This window comes from Pseudorasbora parva, chromosome 7 (assembly GCF_024679245.1).
Source record: "Pseudorasbora parva isolate DD20220531a chromosome 7, ASM2467924v1, whole genome shotgun sequence".
Lineage (NCBI taxonomy): Eukaryota > Metazoa > Chordata > Actinopteri > Cypriniformes > Gobionidae > Pseudorasbora > Pseudorasbora parva.
This window is the reverse complement of record NC_090178.1, coordinates 3,836,036-3,859,813: the sequence shown is the minus strand read 5'-3', so window position 1 is coordinate 3,859,813 and position 23,778 is coordinate 3,836,036. Positions and strand designations below refer to the sequence as shown.

Here is a 23,778-nt window from a genome sequence, read left to right as displayed (position 1 = left end):
TGTTTGGTGACTCCTGTCTCTGTCTGTCCTCCTCAGGTAATGCGTGTCCGAGCGGACTGATGCCAGCAATGCTACGAGCTCCTCTGCCCACTGTGCCGCCCTCTCTGGGCATGAAGCACTTCCTCCCCTTTCCTCTGGACAGCGGCTCTACTCTCAGCCTCATTCCCAGCTTCAGCAGCGTGAGTCACACACACACACACATTTTTGTTTTTGTGACATATGGGGACGTTCCATAGGCGTAAGGGTTTTAAACAGTACAAACCGTATTTTATATCCCCTTACACTGCCCCTGCCTCTAAACCTACCCATCACAGGAAACATTCTGCATTTTTACTTTCTAAAAAAACTCATCCTGTATGATTTATAAGCCTTTTGAAAAGTGGGGACATGGCCAATGTCCTCATAAGTCACCCTCTCCTTGTAATACCTATGTCATACCCATATCGTTATAAAACATTTGTGTCCTCTTATGTCACAAAAACATGCCCACACACACACACACTCGTTTGTTTTTGTGAAATGTGGGGATATTCCATAGGCATAATGGTTTTTATACTGTCCAAAGTGTATTTTTGTATCCCCTTACACTGCCTCTGCTCCTAAACCTACCCATTACAGGAAACATTCTGAATTTTTACTTTCTCAAAAAAACATCCTGTATGATTTATAAGCCTTTTGAAAAATAGGGACATGGGTAATCTCCTCATATTTCACCCTCTACTGTAATGCCTGTGTAATAACCATGTTATTATACACATTTGTGTCCTGATATTTCACAAAAACAAGCACACACACACACAAACACACACTAGCCGTCTGGAGGTGCTAATGAGGTTTTCTCTCTTCTTGCGCCGGTGGTTTCACACGCGCCGCCCGCCGTGGTCTGACGAGTGTCACCTGTGATCATTATCACATGAGTGCTGAGTGTTTTGGGACTGTTCAGTGTGGAGTGGTTCTGGAAATGCACAGCCAGTTGTTGTTATAAGCCGGGGTTGTGAACTTCGGAAGATCATCATCTTATTTGAGTCGGCTGGATGATAGATGTATATCTGGCTTCCAAAGGATAATTGGTGCTAAAAGAAGAAGATAAAACAAATCGGCTTGATTTATTTAAGGAAAGTCACAAAGGACTTTCTCACAAAGTTTCTCATAGATACCAGTGGGGAACGTATAGGAGACCCTTGCTTAAAGGGGTACTTCAGCGCTGGGAAGATGAATCTGTATTTAATCTGGGTCATTAATGTAGTAGAAATGTGAAATTATTTTTGAATTTGGTGCCTTCTAGACTGAGAAAAGATAGAAAATGTATTTTTGACTCATGGGGATGAAAGACTACAATTCCCAGAATGCTTCGCTGCCCTGTGAGGTCATTCCCAAAGCCACCGCTACTGGATCACTGTGACTGAGTTGGAGAAGACACTACAATTAAAAACTGAACGTGTCTGTTCAATATAATGAGTGAGTGACCGCGCGAGTGTCACAGCACTGAGCACTAACTGCAGGAGTGAGATAAATGAGCTGATGAGCTCTCGTGATGAGAGCTGAGGTAATCGCGACTACATTCGCGGCATACATTCACAACACGAGTTCAGTCCGGCGCGTTTCAGTTCATGCCTTTACAAGCTTAACTTTCATAGAAATTAATTAGAGAAGTTATAAGACTTACATTGCTCACCATAGCTCCGTTTAAATGAGTGGCTGCAGCTGCGAGCTGAGCTCTCCCTGCGAGCTGAGTGTGATCTCCATCCCCTATGCGCGGGTTCAAAACATGCGGAAATGGCTCCCTCTGCTGGCTGTAGTCTTTAGCTTTTGGCCAAACATTCCTCCTATGATGCAAATTTCGTCAATTTGCGTCATAGGAGGAATTTTTCCAGAAATAAAATGCATAAATCTCTTGTCTCAGGGAGATATGAGGGGGGAAAGCACAATCATTTGAATATACTCCAGGGTTTCTACTGATACAAAGCCATATGCTAATCGCTGAAGTAACCCTTTAACTCTTTGTCTATGCTGTTGACCAGTTTTTCCGGGTTCCGTATTTTTACTTTTTACTTGTAATGGCACTAACCATTACGCATCTTCCGAACAGGTGCAGTATCTCCGGATCAAAACACAGGAAAAAATAAATAGAAACTAGCGATATCCAACGCTATCTCACAACCAATCCGAGTGAGGTCATACGAATTAGCCACCTCGTAAAATACGTACAAATTGCCTTTAGATCGGGTTGGCGATATCATATGCAAGCAGATACATATGGAAAATAATACGTTTGTTATGCTCACCAAGGCTGCATTTATTTTATAAAAAGCAAAACAAAACAAAAACAGAAGTATAGTGAAATATTATTACAATGTAAAATAACTGTTTTCTATGTGAATATACAGTAAAGTGTAATTTATTCCTGTGATCAAAACTGAATTTATCATCATTACTCCAGTCTTCAGTGTCACATGATCCTTCACTAATCATTCTCATGTGAGGATCTGATGCTCAAGAAACATGATTATTATCAATGTAAAACGTTTTATTCAGGATTCTTTGTTGAATAGAAAGTTCAAAAGAACAGAATTTATTTTAAATAGAAATCTTTTGTAACAATATAAATGTCTTAAGTGTCACTTTGGATCAATTGAATGCATCCTTGATGAATAAATTGACTAATTTATTTAAGATCTTTCCCAAAAACAAATAAATAAATAAAAGTTCTTACTGACCCAAAACTTTCGAACGGTACAATGTTGCAAAAGCTTTCTATTTCAGATAAATTCTAGCCTGGATGTCATTTGAACCTTGTGGAGCGACTATGTTCGAACAGGAGCTGGTTGGACCAATCACATTGTCAGGTCGGGCTTTATATGATGATGGACAGATGATTAACAGTAACGTAATCATCCACATCATCAAAGAGCACGTGGGTTGAATTTGTTCTAATCCTAAACTTGTTCGTATATGCATTCACCTTTACTATTTCTCTCAGAAATGATGATCGTGTTGGGAAGTGCTCCATGTATCCTGAAAATCTTTTACAACACCTGCAAATATCATTTACAATCTTCTTCTTCATCTTCATCATCTTCTTCATCATCTTCATCATCATCATCATCATCTTCTTCTTCTTCTTCTTCTTCTTCTTCTTCTTCTTCTTCTTCTTCTTCTTCTTCTTCTTCTTCTTCTTCTTCTGCCAGGGTGTGTGCAGTTGAGTTCTGTTGACGACTATGTGTCGCTCAACATGCGTCTCTTACTCCGCTGCTCTGATTGGTTGTAGGTTTATCGATATTGAGGTCTTTCCTGGTTCGCTTGAAACATGCCTTTTGAAAAAAACATGATAAATTATTATTCATTATTGTTGTGTTTTTAACTATGCTGTATAGCTGTGAAAATGCCATTATTTTAAAAAGTTAATAATTGTATTTTAATGACGAAATATTTTAGTTTGTCTTGGAGATTTGTTTGATCATATCAGGTAACATTTTAAGCTTGGTCATGTAATCCACCTATGGGGCATGTTGTCACATTTCACTTCCATTCTTTTGGGGGAAATCAAGATAAAAGCATACACTGTATTAATGAAACAAAACCACATACTTATAATAGACGTGTGAAATTAATGTGGGAAAAAATAAATACTCTAAACCCCAAGTGGATTTACACAAACTCAGAAAGTCAAAAAGCATTAGGTTGTGCCCCGCTCTCCCCAACCCTTAGGTTCTGTTAGATAGGAAAACCATGTTTTTACTGAATTGATTACAATTTCTGTGACCACACAAATACCATATAGTTAAGCTATGGATTGAAGCAAGACTATTGTTAATTTGTGGTTACTATAGAATAACTGTTTTATTTATTTATCATTTATTTATTTTGTATTCGTTTTTAATAAGGTATATTCGCTGTGTGTGTGTTCAGCACTCAGCTGACACGTCTGTTTGAAGGACAGCACTGGGCAGAATGGGGAAAAGTGTGTTTAAAAAAGAGTAAAAAAATATGTTTTATCTGATTAATCGGCCAACTAATCGATTATCAAAATAGTTGTTAGTTGCAGCCCTAAATTTTTTTAAAAAATGATATAGTGATGCTGCATGCCTCATTTAATTCTCTTTAACAATGTTGACACTTGAACCATGCGATTTCCATTTTATTCTCTCCGAGCAATCCTCTGGGATCACATTGCTGCATTGCTTTTTGTCATTTTGCAAAGATGAGAAATATTTTTTTTGCAAGATGCTGATGTTGTGCACTCTTCAGCGCTCACACATTGTGCCACCAACAGATGGGAACCTCTTGGATTATTGGTGCATGTGCTAAAGTCAGGAGAAGTACAACAGACAGGCTGTGTTGTCTTAAGACGGCGTGACGCTGGGAGGGGTTTGGCTGGAGAGTCGGCTGAGCTGGCTGGACCTGCGTTTGGAAAGTGGAGTGTGGGATTTTTCAAACATGCTGGTAACAGATGCATGCATGTGGAGCGGAGAGGCACAATCGTGCATCACAGAAGAGTTTAGTCACACACACACACACACACACACACACACACACACACACACTCTTGATAGCGGTTCAGAGACAGGCAGCGATGGTCGCCAAGGCTGACATTTGCTCTGGATCTCTAATCTGTATTTAACAGACTTTTCCTTCAATAATGAGTTGTGCACTGGCCATCCTCTGGAGCCGGTAATCTGATACTAGATTAACTCACAGTAATCTCTCTATCTCTCTCTCTCTCACACACTCTCACACTCGCACACACACACACACACACACACACACACACACACACACACACACACACACACACACACACACACACACACACACACACACACACACACACACACACACACACACACACACACACACACACACACACTCGCACACACATACACTCGCACACGCATACACACACTCAACCTCATACACACACACACACACACACACACTCACACTCGCACACACATACACTCGCACACACATACACACCCATACGGAAATGTAATATATGTACATATATGTCCCTATATCCGAGTAGTGATGTCATATATGTTTCATATAAAGCAATACATTATCAGCACATATATACATTCTCACGATATATGAAGATATAGGTTTATACCATGTATGAAATACCCATAGAAGAATTATTATATATACATATATTAAAATTATTTATATGATTACTTTTTATATGGTGCTGTATGTTAATGCCATATATGTAAACAATATATGTCGAATTTATATATGTAAGTTTATTTAAACATAATATATGCAAACATTCAGTATGCTTGTATGGGATTTTACATGGATTTATATAGTGGTGTTTGAATCCTGGAATTTCATTCTAATTTAGTTTTGGTTGAGGCTTCGGACATTAAAAGCTCCATGGTTTCTCCCCGTTGTGAGTGTACAGTTTGAGCATTCGCTTGGTCTCGTGTGAGCATCTAGTTTTGCTTGGGCAGTATACACTCTTTTGTCCATTTGTTTAGGGTTGTTTGTTAAGCATGTGGTTTGTGCTCATCTTTAGCCATGGTGTGTACTTTCATGTTTTTTTTTTTGTGTAGCATGTAACGGTTACCCTGGTACATTGGTGACATTTTTCATCCTGTCCTCTAGAGGGCAACAAATGGAGGAAGTGGTTCTAAGGTTACGAGTAGCACAGAGGAGAGGCATGGCAGTGGAGCATGGGTGAAAATGCCTGGAATCACATTGTGTTTGAGAGTTAAGTGAATTGAATCTAATGCTTTACAATCTTATTCAAATGTACATTTTTATCTACCCATAAAAATGTTAATTCATAGTGTTTGGAAGTTTGCAGAGAAGCTCGCAGAGGACACTGTTATGGGGCTTGAGTGCACTGATACCTACTTCTGACCTGTGTTGTGCCAGTGCCTAATCTAGGATTTAGGATTGTATATCTTCATTGCCTGCCGGGACTGGCACTTCTACAACACTCATATAAGAGACTTGCATTGCAGACTGTATATCCTTTTCCCTCTATGGCATTTCGAATAGTTTGGTACTGTTTTTTGTTTGTGTATCACTAGTATTTTGGGTTTGGAATTGATTTACTGTTTATTTGTTTACTTATAGTTTTGAGCTTTGATATTCACAATGCTGTCTTGGATTTCCATCCATGTACTAATTGTTACTATATCTCATTCAGTGGTTAAATAGATACAATTTATTTTCACTCCCTCATTGAGATTCTTACAGTTAGTTTGAACACAAACTATTGGAAAAAGTGAATCCCGTTTTTTTGAGGATTTCTTATTGTATAAAAAACTAAGGCGAGCCAGTTACAAGCATTAAGGGGTTTGATTTTTAGGGGCCAAGCCCCCGAAGGGGCTGTAGCCCCTATTGGAATTGTTAGTATACTTTATTATTAGGGGCCAAGCCCGAAGGGCTGTAGCCCCTATTGTAATTGTTAGTTTTCTTATTATTATTAGGGGCCAAGCCCGAAGGGCTGTAGCCCCTATTGTAATTGTTCGTTTTCTTATTATTAGGGGCCAAGCCCGAAGGGCTGTAGCCCCTATTGTAATTGTTAGTTTTCTTATTATTATTATTATTATTATTATTATTCTTCCTCCCCACTGGGTTCCTATGGCAGCCCTATGAACCATAAGTAGGAAAATGATGAAAATTAGCACACTTGTAAAGATGCTCATTAAAAATAATTGGACCAAATTTGGAGTATCTACAACCAACTCCATAGCGCCACCACCAGTTCAAAAATACAACATTGAAACTCTTATAACTTTTGAACCCTTTGTAGTAGGAAAATGAAACTTAGTACAATAGAATCCTCTCATTATATTGATCTCAGTCTATGTCTTACATTAAGGCTCCGCCCATTACAGTAACGGCCATTTTGAAAAGTACAGTATTTAGTTTTTCCTCTACTCCTCCTTCAAAGTTTGTCCAATTTTGTTCAAATTTGAATGATATGATCTTTGGACTGATCCAAATAGAAATGACAAAACAGATTTTTTTTATTCATTTTTGTTCAAAAGTTATGATGTTATGAACTTAACAAGGTCGACCCAAATTTGGTTCAGAGGCAGTATCTCGGCCAAACTTTGATCAATCGAAATGAAAATTGGTATGCTTCATCAGACCCATGATCTGAGGGTCCATGCCAAAGTTGGGAACAGCGCCACCTAGGGGTCATGAGATATGAAAAAAGGCTATTTTTGCCCATAACTTCTGAACGCATTGTCAGAAAATCATAATCCTGGTGTCTTTGGATTCCCCGTGTCATGCCGAATCTGGCGATACCGGATATGTCAGGATTGGATGAACCACGTGACCGCCATTTTGAATTTTGTCATAAACTGCTATGTCTTTTGAAATATTGGACATATCTGCACAAAATCTCGTATGCTTGACCGATAGCATGTCCCAAACGTACCTGAGAAGTTTCAGAATAGCGCCACCTAGTGTTCCAGAGATATAAGATTTTTTGCTAAAACATTTATAACTTTTGAAACCTTTGTCCAAATTTGATGCAATTTATGTCATTTTGTTCCCTGGTTTATGCAGATTCCGCCAATGTCTCATTTGTCATTTTCCAAACATGTGACTGTCCACCATATTAAAACTAATGGAAAACAGTTTTTTCGCTACTCCTCCTTCAAAATCTGTCCAATTCTGTCCAAAATTGGCTCAGATGATCTTCAGACCGAGCCGCACAGAAATGACTGAACGGATTTTTGATATTCGCTACCGTTTCTGAGAAATCAGTCTCTGAAGTTGACCTTGTCTGTGTTTTTGTCTTTATGCTAGTTAGCTTAGCATGCTAATTGGTTAGCAGACCGCTGCAGGTTTGTAAAAGACTGCCTCCCCAGTGGCGCAACAGGATAAGCGACAGACTCCGGACCCAGAGATATAGGGTTCGAATCCCGTGGAGGGCAATTTTATAAAATGTTGTGCAATGTGTTATTTCGATTCCTTTATTATCAGAGTAAGTGTTGTACTTATCTTTCTTCCTCTTGGATTAGAAATAAGTGCGTTTTTAATAATTTTGTTCATCTGAACTTCTGTTAATTTTTAGTTCATCCTAACTATACTTCTGAACCTATCTATTACTCAAGTAAATTCTATTTCTGCCATTTTTTTTCCTTCTGGCTCTGCATTGCGCTACTGCCGCATCTTAGGCTTGGCCCCGCAATCGCTGCTTGCAGCTATATTTATTATTATTATTATTATTCTTCCTCCCCACTGGGTTCCTATGGCAGCCCTATGAACCATAAGTAGGAAAATGATGAAAATTAGCACACTTGTAAAGATGCTCATTAAAAATAATTGGACCAAATTTGGAGTTTCTACAACCAACTCCATAGCGCCACCACCAGTTCAAAAATACAACATTGAAACTGCTATAACTTTTGAACCCTTTGTAGTAGGAAAATGAAACTTAGTACAATAGATTCCTCTCATTATTGTGATCTCAGTCTATGTCTTACATTAAGGCTCCGCCCATTACAGTAACGGCCATTTTGAAAAGTACAGTATTTAGTTTTTCCTCTACTCCTCCTTCAAAGTTTGTCCAATTTTGTTCAAATTTGAATGAAATGATCTTTGGACTGAGCCAAATAGAAATGACAAAACAGATTTTTTTTATTCATCTTTGTTCAAAAGTTATGATGTTATGAACTTAACAAGGTCGACCCAAATTTGGTTCTGAGGCTGTATCTCGGCCAAACTTTGACCAATCAAAACGAAAATTGGTACGCTTCATCAGACCCATGATCTGAGGGTTCATGCCAAAGTTGGGAACAGCGCCACCTAGGGGTCATGAGATATGAAAAAAGGATATTTTTGCCCATAACTTCTGAACGCTTTGTCAGAAAATCATAATCATGGTGTCTTTGGATTCCCCGTGTCATGCCGAATCTGGCGATACCGGATATGTCAGGATTGGATGAACCACGTGACCACCATTTTGAATTCTGTCATAAATTGCTATATCTTTTGAAATATTGGACATATCTGCACAAAATTTGGTATGCGTGACCGATAGCATGTCCCAAACGTACCTGACAAGTTTCAGAATAGCGCCACCTAGTGTTCCAGAGATATAAGATTTTTTGCTAAAACATTTATAACTTTTGAAACCTTTGTCCAAATTTGATGCAATTTATGTCATTTTGTTCCCTGGTTTATGCAGATTCCGCCAATGTCTCATTTGTCATTTTCCAAACATGTGACTGTCCACCATATTAAAACTAATGGAAAACAGTTTTTTCGCTACTCCTCCTTCAAAATCTGTCCAATTCTGTCCAAAATTGGCTCAGATGATCTTCAGACCGAGCCGCACAGAAATGACTGAACGGATTTTTGATATTCGCTAGCGTTTCTGAGAAATCAGTCTCTGAAGTTGACCTTGCCTGTGTTTTTGTCTTTATGCTAGTTAGCTTAGCATGCTAATTGGTTAGCAGACCTCTGCAGGTTTGTAAAAGAGTGCCTCCCCAGTGGCGCAACAGGATAAGCGACAGACTCCGGACCCAGAGATATAGGGTTCGAATCCCGTGGAGGGCAATTTTATAAAATGTTGTGCAATGTGTTATTTCGATTCCTTTATTATCAGAGTAAGTGTTGTACTTATCTTTCTTCCTCTTGGATTAGAAATAAGTGCGTTTTTAATAATTTTGTTCATCTGAACTTCTGTTAATTTTTAGTTCATCCTAACTATACTTCTGAACCTATCTGTTACTCAAGTACATTCTATTTCTGCCATTTTTTTTTCCTTCTGGCTCTGCATTGCGCTACTGCCGCATCTTAGGCTTGGCCCCGCAATCGCTGCTTGCAGCTATATTTATTAGGGGCCAAGCCCGAAGGGCTGTAGCCCCTATTGTAATTGTTAGTTTTCTTATTATTATTATTATTATTATTATTATTCTTCCTCCCCACTGGGTTCCTATGGCAGCCCTATGAACCATAAGTAGGAAAATGATGAAAATTAGCACACTTGTAAAGATGCTCATTAAAAATAATTGGACCAAATTTGGAGTATCTACAACCAACTCCATAGCGCCACCACCAGTTCAAAAATACAACATTGAAACTCTTATAACTTTTGAACCCTTTGTAGTAGGAAAATGAAACTTAGTACAATAGAATCCTCTCATTATATTGATCTCAGTCTATGTCTTACATTAAGGCTCCGCCCATTACAGTAACGGCCATTTTGAAAAGTACAGTATTTAGTTTTTCCTCTACTCCTCCTTCAAAGTTTGTCCAATTTTGTTCAAATTTGAATGATATGATCTTTGGACTGATCCAAATAGAAATGACAAAACAGATTTTTTTTATTCATCTTTGTTCAAAAGTTATGATGTTATGAACTTAACAAGGTCGACCCAAATTTGGTTCAGAGGCTGTATCTCGGCCAAACTTTGATCAATCGAAATGAAAATTGGTATGCTTCATCAGACCCATGATCTGAGGGTCCATGCCAAAGTTGGGAACAGCGCCACCTAGGGGTCATGAGATATGAAAAAAGGCTATTTTTGCCCATAACTTCTGAACGCTTTGTCAGAAAATCATAATCCTGGTGTCTTTGGATTCCCCGTGTCATGCCGAATCTGGCGATACCGGATATGTCAGGATTGGATGAACCACGTGACCGCCATTTTGAATTTTGTCATAAACTGCTATATCTTTTGAAATATTGGACATATCTGCACAAAATCTCGTATGCTTGACCGATAGCATGTCCCAAACGTACCTGAGAAGTTTCAGAATAGCGCCACCTAGTGTTCCAGAGATATAAGATTTTTTGCTAAAACATTTATAACTTTTGAAACCTTTGTCCAAATTTGATGTAATTTATGTCATTTTGTTCCCTGGTTTATGCAGATTCCGCCAATGTCTCATTTGTCATTTTCCAAACATGTGACTGTCCACCATATTGAAACTAATGAAAAACAGTTTTTTTGCTACTCCTCCTTCAAAATCGGTCCAATTCTGTCCAAAATTGGCTCAGATGATCTTCAGACCGAGCCGCACAGAAATGACTGAACAGATTTTTGATATTCGCTACCGTTTCTGAGAAATCAGTCTCTGAAGTTGACCTTGCCTGTGTTTTTGCCTTTATGCTAGTTAGCTTAGCATGCTAATTGGTTAGCAGACCTCTGCAGGTTTGTAAAAGAGTGCCTCCCCAGTGGCGCAACAGGATAAGCGACAGACTCCGGACCCAGAGATATAGGGTTCGAATCCCGTGGAGGGCAATTTTATAAAATGTTGTGCAATGTGTTATTTCGATTCCTTTATTATCAGAGTAAGTGTTGTACTTATCTTTCTTCCTCTTGGATTAGAAATAAGTGCGTTTTTGTTAATTTTGTTCATCTGAACTTCTGTTCATTTTTAGTTCATCCTAACTATACTTCTGAACCTATCTATTACTCAAGTACAGTCTATTTCTGCCATTTTTTTCCTTCTGGCTCTGCATTGCGCTACTGCCGCATCTTAGGCTTGGCCCCGTAATCGCTGCTTGCAGCTATATTTATTATTATTATTCTTCCTCCCCACTGGGTTCCTATGGCAGCCCTATGAACCATAAGTAGGAAAATGATGAAAATTAGCACACTTGTAAAGATGCTCATTAAAAATAATTGGACCAAATTTGGAGTCTCTACAACCAACTCCATAGCGCCACCACCAGTTCAAAAATACAACATTGAAACTGCTATAACTTTTGAACCCTTTGTAGTAGGAAAATGAAACTTAGTACAATAGATTCCTCTCATTATTTTGATCTCAGTGTATGTCTTACATTAAGGCTCCGCCCATTACAGTAACGGCCATTTTGAAAAGTACAATATTTAGTTTTTCCTCTACTCTTCCTTCAAAGTTTGTCCAATTTTGTTCAAATTTGAATGAAATGATCTTTGGACTGAGCCAAATAGAAATGACAAAACAGATTTTTTTTATTCATCTTTGTTCAAAAGTTATGATGTTATGAACTTAACAAGGTCGACCCAAATTGGGTTCAGAGGCTGTATCTCGGCCAAACTTTGACCAATCAAAACGAAAATTGGTACGCTTCATCAGACCCATGATTTGAGGGTTCATGCCAAAGTTGGGAACAGCGCCACCTAGGGGTCATGAGATATGAAAAAAGGCTATTTTTGCCCTTAACTTCTGAACGCTTTGTCAGAAAATCATAATCCTGGTGTCTTTGGATTCCCCGTGTCATGCCGAATCTGGCGATACCGGATATGTCAGGATTGGATGAACCACGTGACCGCCATTTTGAATTTTGTCATAAACTGCTATATCTTTTGAAATATTGGACATATCTGCACAAAATCTCGTATGCTTGACCGATAGCATGTCCCAAACGTACCTGAGAAGTTTCAGAATAGCGCCACCTAGTGTTCCAGAGATATAAGATTTTTTGCTAAAACATTTATAACTTTTGAAACCTTTGTCCAAATTTGATGCAATTTATGTCATTTTGTTCCCTGGTTTATGCAGATTCCGCCAATGTCTCATTTGTCATTTTCCAAACTTGTGACTGTCCACCATATTGAAACTAATGAAAAACAGTTTTTTCACTACTCCTCCTTCAAAATCTGTCCAATTCTGTCCAAAATTGGCTCAGATGATCTTCAGACCGAGCCGCACAGAAATGACTGAACGGATTTTTGATATTCGCTACCGTTTCTGAGAAATCAGTCTCTGAAGTTGACCTTGTCTGTGTTTTTGTCTTTATGCTAGTTAGCTTAGCATGCTAATTGGTTAGCAGACCTCTGCAGGTTTGTAAAAGTGTGCCTCCCCAGTGGCGCAACAGGATAAGCGACAGACTCCGGACCCAGAGATATAGGGTTCGAATCCCGTGGAGGGCAATTTTATAAAATGTTGTGCAATGTGTTATTTCGATTCCTTTATTATCAGAGTAAGTGTTGTACTTATCTTTCTTCCTCTTGGATTAGAAATAAGTGCGTTTTTGTTAATTTTGTTCATCTGAACTTCTGTTCATTTTTAGTTCATCCTAACTATACTTCTGAACCTATCTATTACTCAAGTACATTCTATTTCTGCCATTTTTTTTCCTTCTGGCTCTGCATTGCGCTACTGCCGCATCTTAGGCTTGGCCCCGCAATCGCTGCTTGCAGCTATATTTATTATTAGGGGCCAAGCCCGAAGGGCTGTAGCCCCTATTGTAATTGTTAGTTTTCTTATTATTATTATTATTATTATTATTATTCTTCCTCCCCACTGGGTTCCTATGGCAGCCCTATGAACCATAAGTAGGAAAATGATGAAAATTAGCACACTTGTAAAGATGCTCATTAAAAATAATTGGACCAAATTTGGAGTATCTACAACCAACTCCATAGCGCCACCACCAGTTCAAAAATACAACATTGAAACTCTTATAACTTTTGAACCCTTTGTAGTAGGAAAATGAAACTTAGTACAATAGAATCCTCTCATTATATTGATCTCAGTCTATGTCTTACATTAAGGCTCCGCCCATTACAGTAACGGCCATTTTGAAAAGTACAGTATTTAGTTTTTCCTCTACTCCTCCTTCAAAGTTTGTCCAATTTTGTTCAAATTTGAATGATATGATCTTTGGACTGATCCAAATAGAAATGACAAAACAGATTTTTTTTATTCATCTTTGTTCAAAAGTTATGATGTTATGAACTTAACAAGGTCGACCCAAATTTGGTTCAGAGGCTGTATCTCGGCCAAACTTTGATCAATCGAAATGAAAATTGGTATGCTTCATCAGACCCATGATCTGAGGGTCCATGCCAAAGTTGGGAACAGCGCCACCTAGGGGTCATGAGATATGAAAAAAGGCTATTTTTGCCCATAACTTCTGAACGCTTTGTCAGAAAATCATAATCCTGGTGTCTTTGGATTCCCCGTGTCATGCCGAATCTGGCGATACCGGATATGTCAGGATTGGATGAACCACGTGACCGCCATTTTGAATTTTGTCATAAACTGCTATATCTTTTGAAATATTGGACATATCTGCACAAAATCTCGTATGCTTGACCGATAGCATGTCCCAAACGTACCTGAGAAGTTTCAGAATAGCGCCACCTAGTGTTCCAGAGATATAAGATTTTTTGCTAAAACATTTATAACTTTTGAAACCTTTGTCCAAATTTGATGTAATTTATGTCATTTTGTTCCCTGGTTTATGCAGATTCCGCCAATGTCTCATTTGTCATTTTCCAAACATGTGACTGTCCACCATATTGAAACTAATGAAAAACAGTTTTTTTGCTACTCCTCCTTCAAAATCGGTCCAATTCTGTCCAAAATTGGCTCAGATGATCTTCAGACCGAGCCGCACAGAAATGACTGAACAGATTTTTGATATTCGCTACCGTTTCTGAGAAATCAGTCTCTGAAGTTGACCTTGCCTGTGTTTTTGCCTTTATGCTAGTTAGCTTAGCATGCTAATTGGTTAGCAGACCTCTGCAGGTTTGTAAAAGAGTGCCTCCCCAGTGGCGCAACAGGATAAGCGACAGACTCCGGACCCAGAGATATAGGGTTCGAATCCCGTGGAGGGCAATTTTATAAAATGTTGTGCAATGTGTTATTTCGATTCCTTTATTATCAGAGTAAGTGTTGTACTTATCTTTCTTCCTCTTGGATTAGAAATAAGTGCGTTTTTGTTAATTTTGTTCATCTGAACTTCTGTTCATTTTTAGTTCATCCTAACTATACTTCTGAACCTATCTATTACTCAAGTACAGTCTATTTCTGCCATTTTTTTCCTTCTGGCTCTGCATTGCGCTACTGCCGCATCTTAGGCTTGGCCCCGTAATCGCTGCTTGCAGCTATATTTATTATTATTATTCTTTTTCTTCCCACTGGGTTCCTATGGCAGCCCTATGAACCGTAAGTAGGAAAATGATGAAATTTGGCACACTTGTAGTGATGCTTATGAAAAGTAATTGCTCCAAATTTGGAGTCTCTACAACCAACTCTATAGCGCCACCACCAGTCCAAATATTCAACATTTAAACTGTTATAACTTTTGAACCCTTTGATACAGAGAAATGAAACTTAGTACACCTGATTTCTCTCCTCATGTTGATCACATTCATTATCTTACATTAAGGCTCCTCCCATTACAGTAACGGCCATTTTGAAAAGTACAGTATTCAGTTTTTTTGCTACTCCTTCTTCAAAGTTTGTCCGATTTTGTTCAAATTTGAGAAAAATAATCTTTGGACTGAGCTGCACAGACATGACTTAACAGATTTTTTTTATTCTTCTTTGTTCAAAAGTTATGATGTCATGAACTCAATGAGGTTGCCCCAAATTTGGTTCTGAGGCTGTATCTCGGCCAAACTTTGATCAATCAAAACGAAAATTGGTACACTTCATCACACCCATGATCTGAGGGTACATGCCAAAGTTGGGAACAGCGCCACCTAGGGGTCATAAGATATGAAAAAAGGCTATTTTTGCCTATAACTTCTGAACGCTTAATCAGAAAATCATATAAATGATATCTATGGATTCCGCGTGACATGCCGAATCCGGTGATACCGGATATGTTAGGATCGAATGAACCACGTGACCGCAATTTGGATTTTTGTCATAAAATGTGATATCTTTTGAAATATTTGACATATCTGCACAAAATTTGGTATGCGTGACCGTCAGCATGTCCCGAACGTACCTGAGAAGTTTCAGAACAGCGCCACCTAGCGTTCCAGAGATATAGGAATTTATGCTAAAACGTTTATAACTTTTGAACACTTTGTCCAAATTTGATATAATTTATGTCATTTCGTTCCCTGGCCTATGCAGATTCCGAAGATATATCATTTGTCATTTTCCAAACATGTTACTGTCCGCCATATTTAAACAAGTGAAAAACAGTTTTTTCGCTACTCCTCCTACAAATTTTGTCCAATTTTGTCCAAATTTGGCTCAGACGATCTTCGGACCGAGCCGCACAGCAATGACTGAACGGATTTTTGATATTCGCTACCGTTTCTGAGAAATCCGTCTCTGAAGTTGACCTTGCCTGTGTTCGTGTCTTTTTAGGGGCCAAGCCCCCGAAGGGGCTGTAGCCCCTATTGGAATTGTTAGTATACTTTATTATTATTAGGGGCCAAGCCCCCGAAGGGGCTGTAGCCCCTATTGGAATTGTTAGTATACTTTATTATTATTATTATTATTATTATTATTATTATTCTTTTTCTTCCCACTGGGTTCCTACGGCAACCCTATGAACCGTAAGTAGGAAAATGATGAAATTTGGCACACTTGTAGTGATGCTTATGAAAAGTAATTGGTCCAAATTTGGTGTCTCTACAACCAACTCTATAGCGCCACCACCAGTCCAAAAATTCAACATTTAAACATTTATAACTTTTGATCCCTTTGATACAGAGAAATGAAACTTAGTACACCTGATTCCTCTCCTCATGCGGATCACATTCATCTCCTTACATTAAGGCTCCGCCCATTACAGTAACAGCCATTTTGAAAAGTACAGTATTCAGTTTTTTTGCTACTCCTCCTTCAAAGTTTTTTCGATTTTGTTAAAATTTGAATTAAATAATCTTTGGACTGAGTCGCACAGACATGACTAAACCTATTTTTTTTATTCTTCTTTGTTCAAAAGTTATGACGTCATGAACTCAATGAGGTCGACCCATATTTGGTTCTGAGGCTGTATCTCGGCCAAACTTTGATCAATCGAAACGAAAATTGGTACGCTTCATCAGACCCATGATCTGAGGGTACATGCCAAAGTTGGGAACAGCGCCACCTAGGGGTCATGAGATATGAAAAATGGCTATTTTTGCCCATAACTTCTGAACGCTTTGTCAAAAAATCATAATTTTGGGGTCTATGGATTCCCCGCGTCATGCCGAATCTGTGGATACCGGATATGTTAGGATCGAATAAACCACGTGACCGCCATTTTGAATTTTGTCATAAATTGCTATATCTTTTGAAATATTTGACATATCTGCACAAAATTTGGTATGCGTGACCGTCAGCATGTCCCAAACGTACCTGAGAAGTTTCAGAATAGCGGCACCTAGTGTTCCCGAGATATAGGAATTTTTGCTAAAACATTTATAACTTTTGAAAACTTTGTCCAAATTTGGTGTCATTTATGTCATCTTGTTCCCTGGCTTATGCAGATTACGACGATATATCATTTATCATTTTCCAAAAATGTTATTGTCCGCAATATTGAAACAAGTGAAAAACTGTTTTTTTGCTACTCCTCTTTCAAATTTTGTCAAATTTTGTCCAAACTTGGCTGAGATGATCATTGGACTGAGCCGCACAGAAATGACCGAACAGATTTTTGATATTTGCTATCGTTCCTGAGATATTTGTCACTGAAGTTGACCCTTCCTGGGTTTGTGTTTTTATGCTAGTTAGCTTAGCATGCCAATTGGTTATTTGCAAAATGTGCTTCTGTTCAATACGTTGAGTCATTCTGAGATTGATCTAAACAGAACTTTTTAAAAATTAAATGCTGTGCATGTATTTGAAAAAAATCTTCATTTTGAGTCGACTCTCATTAGAACTATGGAACTTCAGCAGGTGTTTGAACACAAGCCTGGCCGGTGGCTCAACGAGATGAGCGATGGACGCCGCACCCGGAGGTTATGGGTTCGAGTCCCGTGGGGGACAGCCTTATAAAGGTGGCTCTGCATTCGGCGAAAGCCCCTTCTGGGGCTTGGCCCCGTACAACTGCTTGCAGTTCTTGTTTCGATTGTTTTTGATGTCTAATAAAAAGCCCATTAACCTCTGCACCCTTGAGTCCTTCATCTCTTGCCTCACCTGACAATAAGTAACATTATAAATATTTTATATTTTAAATGTCATTTGTTTTATACATAGTATAGATTTTAAGACTCTACAACATTTGACAGTGATAATGATTTGTCACCTATATAATTTAAACATATATAATATGTGGACTAAAGATATATGTCAATATATGGAATTTCTGATGCTGTGCATATATGTGCATTTATGTTTTTACTCTATATGAGCATATTAGGATATTTCATATATGAGACCTATATGTCAATATATGTATTATACTTACATTAACATATATAATATATGGGATACATTTATATGTCAATATATGGAATTGTTCCAATTTCTAATATGTTTCATATATGTTTTTACTTTATATATCACATATATCGCATATATTGATATTTCATATATAGACATATATTACATTTCCGTATGGGCACACTCAACCTCACACACACACACACACACACACACACACACACACACACACACACACACACACACAACCTCTCTATCTTCTTCACATACACACAATCTCTCTCTCTCTCTCTCTCTCTCTCTCTCTCTCACACTCACACACACACACACACACACACACACACACACACACACACACACACAACCTCTCTCTATCTTCTTCACACACACACACACAACCTCTCTATCTTCTTCACATACACACAATCTCTCTTTCTTTCTCTCTCTCTCTCTCTCTCTCTCTCTCTCTCTCTCTCTCTCTCTCTCTCTCTCGCTCTCTCTCACTCACACACACACACACACACACACACACAACCTATCTCTATCACACACACACACACACACACACACACACACACACACACACACACACACACACACACACATCTCTCTCTCTCTCACACATACACTCACACACATACACACACACACAACCTATCTCTCTCTCTCTCTCTCTCTCTCTCTCTCTCTCTCTCTCTCTCTCTCTCACACATACACTCACACACACACACACAACCTCTCTATCACACACACACACACCACACACACACACACACACACACACACACGCATACAATCTCTCTCTCTCTCACATATACACTCATACACACACAACCTCTCTCTCTCTCTCTCTCTCTCTCTCTCTCTCTCTCTCTCTCTCTCTCTCTCTCTCTCTCTCTCTCTCTCTCTCTCTCTCTCTCTCTCTCTCTCTCTTTCTCTGTCTGGTTATGTTGACGAAGCAGGCGCTGATTGAATTCCAGAGTTGGCTTGATCTGTGTTGTACATGCATCTCTTTCCCGTTCTTTTTTTTCTTTGTACACTCTTCTACGTGGCACTGATGCAACAGCAATTGTTTTTTGTTCTGGAGTGCAGAATCAATCAGACAGCTTGAAGTGGCTCAAATACTCATTGAAATGCAGTTTTTATTTGTCAGAACAGCTCTAGTTGCACTGTTGGTTACCCAGCATGCATTGTGGCTGGAGTCAAATCAAAGCTGGCGTGAGAGAGAGTGTGAGTGTGTGAGAGATTGTGTGTGTGTGTGTGTGTGTGTGTGTGTGTGTGTGTGTGTGTGTGTGTGTGTGTGTGTGTGTGTGTGTGTGTGTGTGTGTGTGTGTGTGTGTGTGTGTGTGTGTGTGTGTGTGTGTGTGTGTGTGTGTGTGTGTGTGTGTGTGTGTTCTCTCAGGAAACAGTGAGGTCAGATCTATAGCTTGGTCTCATGGGCGCATTAAACATCCACTGGTTGAAAACCGTAAACACTCAGGAATCTTATAGAATATGATGGCAGGGATTTTCCAGCCCTAATGTATGTTAACAGCAGTTTTACAGGGCTGGAGAGATGTGCAGCATTTTCCAGATATAGACGTCGGCAATGTACATATGAATCGGCTTATATTAGAATTAAAAAACTAATTTAACATCAAAGTGACTTTGCCAAATGAATATGCCAGTTTTTGTCCTGACTAGCTGATTTTATTTCTAGATATTTTGCCAGTCACTGAGGCAACGCTGAGGTTTGCAATGGAATAAAGAATACTTAATATTATCGGGTATATAGTAGAATATTTAAAAGGGCTATGTATTGTTTTTTTTATAATGTTAATCTAATTATATTTTGATAATAATTTAACTTTTAACTTTTTTTAAAAAATACTTTAAACTATTAAAAATATAAACACTTGAAATTAATATGTATTGAATACTAAAAAATCTTATCATCAAGCCTGCATTTATTTAATCAAAAAAATAACATTTAATCAAAAATACATATTTAATTTAGTTGAGCTCAGGACTCTGTGCAGGCCAGTCCAGTTCCTCCACACCAAACTCCTCATCCATGTCTTTATGGACCGACGCTTTGTGCACTGGAGCGCAGTCATGTTGAAACAGGAAGGGGCCGTCTCCAAACTAGTGTTGCCACGATACCAAAATTATGATTTCGATACGATTAAGATACCTCGATACCAATACTAAATCGATACCACAGTAAAAAACAAACAAAAACAGATATAACAATGAATGAATAATATGACAACATAACTTAGTATTCATTGTTTTATTTTTGTTACTAAAAATTCCCTTGGCCAGCCGTTCCTGCGCTGGTTTTTGCCCATTCCTCCTCTTATTGCTATAATAACGGCCAGTGTGAAGATCCTCACACAGATCATCATTATCAATCATCTTATCATTCACTAACCGTTCACTTCTCAACAGGATGGGATGACCAAAATCTTATTTTATGATTCGAGTAATTTAATATTTTTTAAATGTAATCTTATAATTATAATATAGATTTTTAGTTGTATCTTGTTTTTAAAAATAAGCAAAAAATGCAAATTACGAACAATATGACAAAAACAGCTCTTTATTTTTCAGCTTCATTAGGTCTATTTAAACAGTAGCAATCAAGAAATAAATTAAATAACCAAATATAAAACTGCTTACTTAGTCTTCACTCTATAATTTAACTATACACTGATTCTTAATAAATATATTTTAGTTATTTAGCCAAGCATGTGGTGGTTTTCTATTTTTCATTGTTTGCTTAACATTAATCACAGAATATTAGGTCTGTCTTAAGACCTGCACAGCTCTCATTACCTCAGCTGTAGGCTACACGTTCACTAAAGACATCTCCGACTGTGTTTACCTCAATACGTGCAGTTTTACATATTTTTGACCATTCAAACCCAAATAATAATCCGCGAAAGAACTGAATGGCGATCGCATGTTTGTTGTCTGAAAGCCATGTTTGCGCACTTCAGGTCAAAGTCCAGAAGTTTTCTTCTCATGCGCGCATATTTCTGTTGCTTTCTTTATCATGCGTTGCGCGTGTATATTTAACTCTTCTACTTCTAATGTTTATTGAACGGCTAAAGCAGCGCTCTGCACACACGTCACCTGCTGTCACACATCAACGCACATTAAGAAATACAGCTCATAGGCGCTGTCCTCCTTAAAGTACCGGTACTAATAAAAGTCCATATCGTACCGTTAGTAATAGCAGGGTATCGCAATACTTTTCTAGTACCGGTATATCGTGCAACCCTACCCCAAACTGTTCCCACAAAGTTGGGAGCTTGAAATTGTCCAACATGTCTTGGTATGCTGAAGCATTAAGAGTTCCTTTCACTGGAACTAAGGGGCCAAGCCCAACAACTTAAAAAAAAAAAAACCCTCCACCAAACTTTACACTTGGCACAATGCAGTCAGGCAAGTCCCGTTCTCCTGGCAACCGCCAAACCCACATATGTACAATATATAAAGAATTAAAATAAATATTTCACAGAAACATTCATGACACTGGGAGCATGTGGTATTGCATCTGGTTAGTGATACATCTAGACATAGTTATGACTCTCTGGGTTATACTGCGAATAAAATGCTGCTACTAGGTCTGATATGAAAGATATGGAACATCAGACAGGAGTTTTTGGAAGGCATGAGTCTCAGGTGGATGTGGAATCCAGGCAGATTATGTGTATCTGAGGCAGATCCAGCGAAGAAAAGTTAAGCACTGCTTTTATAGCACAGGTCATATGAGGGCAGAAGATAATATCACACCAATAGAAGAATCCAATCCACAGTCTTTACCGTGCCGCCCTGTTCAAAGACTCCCAGTGAAGAACGACACGCTTTGGGTGTGTCCGTAAAAAAAGAGACGAGAGCGAATGAATGAGGCTGAGTCGGTTTCTGTTAAGGCCCATGAAAACACCATTTATCTTTCCTGAAGCCTGCGAGAAACAATACAAACTCTATTTCCCCCGTAGAGTCTGCACTGCGCTATTGATTTCTCAGTGGAAAATTGCTCCGGAGAGAAATGCTGGGAGTGACACATGGGCCCCCGCGCCGTCCGCTCTGAAGGAATGTGTGTCCGTACGGTGTTTCTCTGTTGCTTTAGGACATGGTTTCACAAATGGGGCTCCGTGAGGAACTGCTGGGGGTTCGTGAGTTGATAAAAAATTCATTCATAGAAAGCTAAAATTGAAATAAATAAACAGTACCACACAATTAATCAAAACAAAAATGAAATGCTTAATGCGGTACTCAAATCTCTGCATGTTGCTTATAGTGTGTGTGTTAGTGTGAGTGTGTGTGTTAGTGTGAGTGTGTATGTGAGTGAGTGTGTTTGTGAGTGTGTGTGCGTTTGTGTGTTTGTGAGTGTGTGTGCGTTTGTGTGTGTGTTTATAAGTGTGTTTGTGTGAGTGTGTTTGTGAGAGTGTGTGTGTGTGTGTGTTTGTGTGTGTTTGTAAGTGTGTGTTTGTAAGTGTGTTTGTGTGAGTGTGTTTGTCAGTGTGTGTGTTTGTGTGAGTGTGTTTGTGAGTGTGGTGTGTGTGTGTTTGTGAGCGTGTGTGCATTTGTGTGTGTGTGTGTGTGTGTGTTTATAAGTGTGTTTGTGGGAGTGTGTTTGTGTAAGTGTGTGTGTTTGTGTGAGTGTGTTTGTGAGTGTGTGTGCATTTGTGTGTGTGTTTGTAAGTGTGTTTGTTTGAGTGTGTTTGTAAGTGTGTTTGTGTGGGTGTGTGAGTGTGTGTGTGTTTGTGTGTGTGTCTGCACGTGTTTGTGTGTTTGTGAGTGTGTGTGTTTGTGAGTGTGCTTGTGTGAGTGTGTTTGTGAGTGTGTGTGTTTGTGTGCGTTTGTGTGTATGTGTGTGTGTATGTGTGTGTGTGCATTTGTGTGTGTGAGTGTGTGTGTGTGTGTGTGTGTGTAGGTGAGTGCTTTTTTGTGAGTGTGTGTGTGTGTGTGTGCTTTTGTAAGTATGTAAATGCGTGCGTTGTGCGCGTTTGTGAGTGTGAGTGTGTGTATGAATGTGAGTGTGTGTATGAATGTGAGCATGTATGTGTGTGAGCGTGTAACCGCATTTGTGTGTGTGTGTTTGTGTGATTGCATTGTGTGAGTGTGTGTGTGTTTCAGCGTGTGTGTATATGCGTTGTGAGTGTGTGTGTGTGTGTGTGTGTAAGCGTGACTGTGTGAGTATGCGTGTATGAGTGTGACCGTGTGTGTGTGAGAGTGTGTATAAGCGTGTGTGTGAGAGGGACACGTGCCATTTAAACTTCTTGTTGTGCTGTGAACAGACACACACAGCTGCGCCGGTTTCTCGTTCCCACCCTGTTCGCGCTCTCACGGTGATGCTTTGTTCCCTGGTGATCTGCCAATGGCCTCTCCCTGGTGGAATGCACTGATAATAACCCCGGGTTTTTACGCCAGTGTTCTCTTGCCAGTTCGTCTGTGCAGCTGAGCATAATATACTACATTTTGATTAAAACAATTTGTGCTTTTGCAGATGCAGAATCGCTGGAGAACAGAGATGTACCGGAGCCCGGAGGGGGTTTAGTTGGCTAAATTGAAACGTCTCTCAAATCCTGACATATTCTGTGAGCTGTTTTCCATACACACATAAGCATTCCCCGCGGGCTGAATCATCTGCATTATTGTTTTCAGTGACCTCGATGCATGCATGAAGCAGGTACGGCCCTCTTTGTGACACCCGGCACAATCATTCAATGTCACAGCTCTGTGATGTCACGA

General features: G+C 39.0%; 1 protein-coding gene across 5 annotated transcripts in view; it reads left to right on the top strand.

The window, feature by feature from the left end:
* Positions 1-23,778, top strand: part of znf385d (zinc finger protein 385D) — a 154,517-nt gene that overhangs the window by 14,637 nt on the left and 116,102 nt on the right. For all 5 annotated transcript variants that reach the window (XR_010906362.1, XR_010906361.1, XM_067447795.1 and 2 more), the window contains exon 2: positions 37-179. Coding sequence is in view for 3 of the 5 variants with exons in the window: in XM_067447795.1 (XP_067303896.1) it covers positions 37-179 (143 nt within the window). In the remaining 2 variants the exon portion in view is untranslated. The remainder of the gene's footprint in view (positions 1-36; positions 180-23,778) is intronic.